The 7,500-nt window shown below is 46.9% G+C and overlaps 1 protein-coding gene across 1 annotated transcript in view; it reads right to left on the bottom strand.

The window, feature by feature from the left end:
• LOC118761558 (latent-transforming growth factor beta-binding protein 2-like) overlaps window positions 1-6,702 on the bottom strand; it is a gene marked incomplete at its 5' end in the record, with an annotated part of 50,331 nt that extends 43,629 nt beyond the window's left edge. The window contains one exon of the mRNA XM_036499591.1: window positions 6,615-6,702. Coding sequence (XP_036355484.1) covers window positions 6,615-6,702 — 88 coding nt within the window. The remainder of the gene's footprint in view (window positions 1-6,614) is intronic.
• Window positions 6,703-7,500: the final 798 nt, after the last annotated feature.

Raw genomic sequence — 7,500 nt, 5'->3', positions numbered from 1 at the left:
TATTATTATTATTATTATGGACTTGGAGAGCAGTGCATGCCATCAAAGTGACACTGGGGTAAAATATCCGAAGCCCAGTATACCCATCATGATTACCCGTCTGATAAGGGTACACAAGGCACATGCATCACAACCATATTTGTTCGACATGGTGATCTCATATCAAGATAAACAGCACATGACCTTGCATGTGGGGCCCAGTTAGAATTTTCTTCAGGTCGAGTAACCCATCCCACTCGAAAGGTCCCTGAATAAGGGCTGTTTAAGGATGTTGAACGAAACACCCATGTTTCCAGAGGTGAATTATGCAAACCCCAAAGAATCCCTCTCAACAAACGGCTATGTTGCTACCCCAATACTTCTGCTCTTGATCAGAGATGCACATATCGTCAGCCACTAAGGGACATGCTGAACTGGTTAAGGTCAAACAACTGACAAGCAACTCTGTGGTATTGAGCAGAACATTTGCTGTAGACCAACTTTTATACCAAGACAAAACAATGTACATGATAACACTTCCAATCAGTTAAGATCAGAAGACATGAGAGCCACTATTATTATTATTATTATTATTATTATTATTATTATTATATTATTATTATTATTCCTTCCGACGCCGATGGACGTACGTGAATCAGCTCCGTGAATTTGACACCAATTTCATTGGAAATCTGTTGATAAGTTTTGATGTTAAACCGACCGGCTTCTTGCGGAGCTCGTCGGTTGGGCGAAATTTTGCCCCATTCGGGGTGAAATTGTGTTTTAAAATTTTGAACATTTGACATTTTAAACTTTTTGAATATTACAAAAAAAACATGGCTATGAAGCGAACAGTTGGCTGTTCCTTCCTTCAAGATACATTCCCTCCGCAAACACACACAACTCGTACAAAACACCCACTTCACGCCTTAAAAGGCAACAAAGATCCTCCTTCCGAACCGGAGAGCACGAGCTCCGTTCAAAAGGAGAATGCAAGCCAGGACGTCGCGTTCGACGTAATTCTCGATTTTCCCCCTCTGCCTTCAGCCAATGCTTTGGTACGGAAGGAGGAGGAAGGAAAAACAATTACAAAAATCATTACAAACATTGACACGGAGAAAAAAGAAAAAACTTCCAACAATTTTGCTTCTGCTGCGAAGCAAATTTCGGAGGAAGTTAAGATAACTCTAGAAGATGTGAAAAGAGGGAAGGAGTTGTTGAGGAAGGATGGCAATGGCATCTTCCTCAATACTCCACAAGAGGTGATTGAAAGCACCAACAAGAAAACAATAATATACAAAATTTTCGACAGAAAACTAAAAAGAATGACAAATGCCACACCCCAACAGTTGGAGATAGTTCTAAAGCCCATTTGGGCCCAAAAGAGCTACGTAACCAAGGGGAAGCGTTTTGGAACCGTGGAGGTTCGCTTCCCAACAGAGGAGCTTGCAAGGGCGAACGCCATTTCGCCCTTGCAAACTGAGAATTTGTTACTAGTTCCGACCCACCTCGGGCGAAGAGTAACAAAAATAAAAATCGACCTCGCCCCCCCCCCTGAGCTAGATATGTCATGGCTGGTGGCAGCTGTCCTCTATGATATAGAGGACACTACCACCATTCTAGATGTCAGGAGAGTGAGGGCGAAAAACTGGTTGGGGATGGGAGTGCTGCTTCTTGCGCAAATTCAGCAAGAGAATATCAGTAAAGTCCCTGATTTCGTAAGTTTGCCGGACGGCACCAGGCTAAACGTTGCTGTGGAGGGGCGAAAGCCAAAATGTTTCCTCTGCAGCAGCGAAAGCCACTTAAAGAGGACTGTCCCATTCACAAAAAGAGGATGGAGGCTTTCAGCAAGAGGCAGCAGCAACAACAACAACAACAACAACACAAGCAACAACAACAACAGAAACATCAGAAACAGCAAGAAACACCAAAGGCTGCCACACCACCAACACCAACACCAGCACCAAGACGAACAACACCACCTCCAACAACAACAACCACCACCAAACCAACACCGACAACCACCACCAAACCAACACCGACACCAGTACCTCGAAGGTCGACAGCAGCGACATCAACAGCAACAGGAGCAGCGGCACCACCGATACAGGCGGAACCAAAAACCTTTCGTCCTGCTACTGAAGCAGACCCCTCAACCATTCCTTTGCCGGATGAAGAGATCTCGGATTGTGCGAGCTCCGATTCCAACAAAGGAGAATGGAGTATAGTGCCTCCAAAGAAGAAAAGGAGGAAGAAACAAAAAGATTTACAGGGGAAGCACGAACAAATAGTGCTTCCCAACATCAACAACAACAACAACAACAACACACACTCACAACAACAAACAACAACAACAACACTTTCGACACCACTACTGCCACTGCCACACACACAAACACACACAAACACAATTACATCAATAAACACAAAGAACCAAAAACTAGTGGAGTACTTAAAAAACAAAACTAGTACAAATATAACGGATTTCATCATACCAACACAAAACACACCACCAACACACATTCTCACAATAAAAATAAATGCAAAAACATATGATGAAATCAAACAAATATTCCCTAACGATGTGGGATCGCTAGGGAAAAGTTTCTCGAAGAAACTTTATAAAAACATTGTGGAAGCACCCGTGCAAAAGCACAAGGGAGCCACCCCCACCACCAACAACAGTAAGTAGAGCCTTTTTTCTCCTTTTTTTCCCCCTAACTTTTGAAACATGGCAAATCTTAGAATCGGTTGCTTGAATGTGAGAGGCCTCGGGTCACCTTGGAAACAGGGTCACCTGTTAAACGACCTGAGGTTTCATGATGTGGATGTAGCAGCCATCAGTGAAACCAGGCTCTCCGACCCGCAGGAACTCGCAGCCCTTTTCGGCGGATACGAGATATTTCTATTTCCGTGTCGGCCGGGAGCGGGCGGTGGTGGTACTGCGGTGTTGTTTCGGAAGGGCCTGGATTTGAAAATAAGGATAGTCTTTCTGGATCCGGAAGGTAAGTTGGTGGTCCTCGACGTGGACGGTAGTGACGGCGGTGCTTTCAGACTGCTGGCTGCCTACGCTCCGACAGGAGCAGGGCAGTCGGATTATTTCAAACGTCTGGAAGTTTTCCTGGGAACGTCACGCACTCTAGTGCTAGTTGGGGATTGGAACGCTGTCTTAGACGAACGTTTCGATCGGGTGGGCAGGGGAGCGTCTGATAGGAGAGGGGGTGGGTGCAAGAGCCTCGCCAACCTACTCGGCCGCTTTCAGCTGTCCGACAGGTTTCGACTAGACAACCCGAATGTGCCAATGTGGACTTGGACAAACCGCATCGGGTCGTCTAGATCGTACTTAGATAGAGTGTTTTGTAGGCCAGCGGATAAGGACAGCGTAGGGTGTCCACAATTCCACCTAGTCGAATATACAGACCACAAATTAGTGATCTATACGGTCGACTTAGATAGGCTACATAGACAGGGACCCGGCTACTGGAAGCTGAACGCGTCGTTAACGGCGTGCAAAGCTTACAGAGACCGGATTAGTTTACTAGTTAAGCGGGCGCTCACGGGGGCAATCATCAACAACAACTGGTGGTTTGCCCTCAAGAGAGCAATTAGAGTAGAGTCGATTAGGTATAGTAGACTCTAGCTATTGAACGTAGGAAGAGAGAGCGGGATTTAGTTAAGAAACTAGACGAGGCTCTTGACACTGGCATCGCGACCGACGAGTTGGCGGCAAGGTTGGCCCTCGACCAACACTTCGACGCCAAACACGAAGGCTGCGTTGTCAGAGCTAAGGCACGTTCGCTAAGCGGGGAGGGGACTAGAGCCGCTCGATGGGCCCGCGTGGCGGAGGCGAAGCGAGGCAACAGAGCAACCATTCGGTCTTTGGTGGACCAGAACGGGCGCGAGTTTACCGAACCGAAGCAGATGTGTACGGTGCTTCAGCGGCACTTTGCTCAACTGTTTGGGACGAGCGGTGGAACGGACACCAACGGTACAGACTTCGGTGTGTACCTGGACGGCCTACCGCAACTCTCGGACAGCGACGCAGAGTGCTGCGAAGGACCGATATCTGCCTGGGAAGTACAGGAAGCGATGAAGAGTTGCACGAGAGGTAGATCGCCGGGTTTGGATGGTCTGCCCTACGAGCCTTACTTTTCAATGCCAGACTTGTTTGCGGACCTGTTGGCAAACGTCTACTGCAACTGGCAGTAAAACGGGAGAATTCCTGCTTTTGTCTGTCGAGGGGTGGTGGCTTTGCTGAAGAAGGACCCAACAAGGGGGACGTTATAGGGAATTTCCGGCCCATCACTCTGCTCAATGCAAAGTTGAAGATTTTGGCCAAGGTGCTAGCCAAGAGATTGGCGCTTGTCGTGGATAAGCTGGTCGGCAAGACGCAGACATGCGCCGTGCCGACCAGGTCGATACACGACAACCTCCATCTCATGAGCTACATCGTAGAGAGGGTGGGTAACGACGCTGGCGCGGGTGGGGCTTTGATCAACTTGGATCAGAGTAAAGCCTTCGATAGGGTAGACCATCGGTACATGGCAGCTGTCCTCAGGGCAGCCGGCTTCGGTCCAGTCTTCCGCGGGTGGATCACTGCTTTATACAGCAACATCTGCTCGGTGATACGGGTGAACGGTCACCTTTCGGAACCGTTCGACATCTCGCGTTCGGTCCGCCAAGGATGCCCTCTCTCCTCCCTCTTGTACATTTTGACTCTCGAGCCATTACTGCGCAAGTTGGAGGCTTTGAGGGGTATCCCGCGCGATCTAGGAGGCGGAAACAGCGTGTCTGCTTATGCCGACGACGTCACCGTGGTGGTGTCGAGCCACAGGCACATTGGCCTGATTGGCGAGATACTAAACGAGTACGAAACGGTGACAGGGGCAAAGATTAACGCCGAAAAGTCTGTGGGCTTGCAACTGGGCACCTGGAGAGGCAAGCCCATGCCGTCCAACAGCGTCGTAGGGCGCTGGACAGACGGACCCGTTAAACTGCTCGGGGTCTGGTTCGGTCCGGACCTCCAGGTGGATAAGAACTGGGAAGAGGTGACGAGCAGGGTGGCACGTCTCACCCAGAAATGGGCCGAGAGGAAGCTGTCCCTGAAAGGTCGAGCGGAGGTGGCAAATGCGTACATCGCATCCGTCATCTATTACCGCTTGACCGTCGTCCCTTGTCCCGACCGCTGGTTGGCCAAGCTGGTACGTCTGCTCTTCGACTTTTTGTGGAAGGGTCAGGTGCCACTGGTCAGGCGATCCATCTGCTGTCACGACCGCTGAACGGAGGCCTTGGAATGCCGTGGTTGCTGTTGCGCAGACATGCGCTCAGGCTGCGGCATCTCAAGCGCTTCCTAGACGGTGAACAGGTGTGGTCGTCTTTTGTCAGACGCGATTTTCCGCAGCTCGTCTCTTTGACGGAGCTGCAGACCTGGATCAAACGTAGACCGAGAAAGGGCGCTTGGCACCTCGAGTGCCGTCAAGCCCTCTCCGCCCTCCGTCAGGCGGGCAATGCGATCGGTTACAGCTCCACTCTAGCGTTCTATAGAGGGTTAGTGGAGGAAAAATGCGACGACGTTCTCGGGGAAACTCTAGGCGTTGAAGATGACGAACTGTGCGGTCTGTTCGGGAGGACTTTCGGGCCGGGACCGATGGATAATTTCCAGAGGTCTCTCGCCTGGCAGTGCTACCGAGGGGCTCTGCCTGTTCGAGATAAACTCTACCGGCACGGAAGTGCCGTCAGCCGGGCCTGCCCGAGGTGTTGCCAGGACGACGAAACCGTTCTGCACGCACTCGTCCAGTGCCCGAGTATTGCTGAAATATGGGTTTATGTCGAACAGCTACTGTCACGTGTAGGACGGATCCGACTATCGGCCGAATCCATTGTGAAGATTGCCCCGCCGACCGCCTTTAACAAGGAGGGCGAGGCCGTTTTCTTGTGCCTAGTGGCTGTGGCGGAAGAGGTCGTGTGGTGGACTCGTTTGAAAGGGCTAAAGTCAGACACTTTCCTCTTTGGTCAAGGCCTCATCAAATTTTACAAGTTTCACTTGAAAAGGAAGATGAGGTTAGAGAGGAAAGTGCTGTCCGATAGCAAGTTTTATGAAAGGTGGGTGAATTGTGCGAGACTGGCCTGTATAAATGGACCAGTTCTCAGGTTTCGCCTGTGATTTCAAAAAGGTAATGTAAAAGGAGAAGAAAGGGGACTCTCTACACCCCCTTTTTAGACCAGGCTCCCGTTGGCTTTTGTAGGGTTTTTTTTCCACCAGGAACCTTTCGAAACGTCTCCCCCTTTTGGGAGATTTTCATTGTTTTAATAATCATTGTTATAAAGTTTTTTACACGGATTTTTTAACAAACGGATAAAACCCTTTGTAACCTTTCGTCCTGTCTTGTCCCCTTATGTAATCATGCGTGTTAGCCCTTGTGGCCAATAAAAAAGAATTGATTATTATTATTATTATAATTATTATTATTATTATTATATATTATTATTATTATTATTATATTATTATTATTATTATTATTATTATTATTATTATTATATAATATTATTATTATAACTTGAAACCTGTTACACCTATACGCGTGATGTCTATTCTGCTTTACTTACCAACGCATGTTGTTCCTCTGTACTCGTACCCTGCATTACAGACACATGTGTAGGATCCTGGTGTGTTGGTGCACGCCCCCAGATCCCCGCATGGGTTTCCTGTGCACTCGTTTGTGTCTGGAAAAGTAAAAGAATTATATTGAATGGATATAATACTTATGTTTCATCATAATCAATCATCATCATCATCATCATCATCAATTATCATCATCAATCATCTTCAACAATCATCACCATCAATCATCAATCACCAACAATCATCATCATCATCATCAAGATCATCATCAATCATCATTAATCATCATCATCATCATCGTCATCATCATCAACATCATCGACTTCATTATTATTGTTATTATTATTATTATTATTCAGTATTTTTATTTTTATAGCGTGCTTTCATTTCACTACCGAGCACAGCTCTGTGTGCCTTGGGTATGTACTGTGATTTGTTGTGATGCTCTGATGGTTATTGTATGGAAAGTGTTCTGCGTAGGATGTGTGCAGTGCATAGTAGTGCAATTTTCTGTATGTTATATGTGTTTGTAAGTCTTGGTGTTTTTGTTATGTATTTGTATGATTGCTTTCTCGTTATTATTATCATTATTATTATTATTATTATTATTATTATTATTATTATTATTATTATTATGATCATTATAACTTGAAACCAGTTACACCTATACGCGTGATGTCTGTTCTCCTTTACTTACCAACGCATGTTATTCCGTTGAACTTGTACCCTGCATTACAGACGCATGTGTAGGTTCCTGGTGTGTTGGTGCACGCCCCCTCTGGCCCGCATGGGTTCCGTCTGCACTCGTTTAAATCTGAAAAGTAAAACAATATTACTACGTGAATATAATACTTATGTTTCATCATCATCATCATCATCATCATCATCATCATCATCAT

This window comes from Octopus sinensis, unplaced genomic scaffold (genome assembly GCF_006345805.1).
Source record: "Octopus sinensis unplaced genomic scaffold, ASM634580v1 Contig15170, whole genome shotgun sequence".
NCBI classification, from domain to species: domain Eukaryota; kingdom Metazoa; phylum Mollusca; class Cephalopoda; order Octopoda; family Octopodidae; genus Octopus; species Octopus sinensis.
This window is presented reverse-complemented; position numbering and strand designations above follow the sequence as displayed.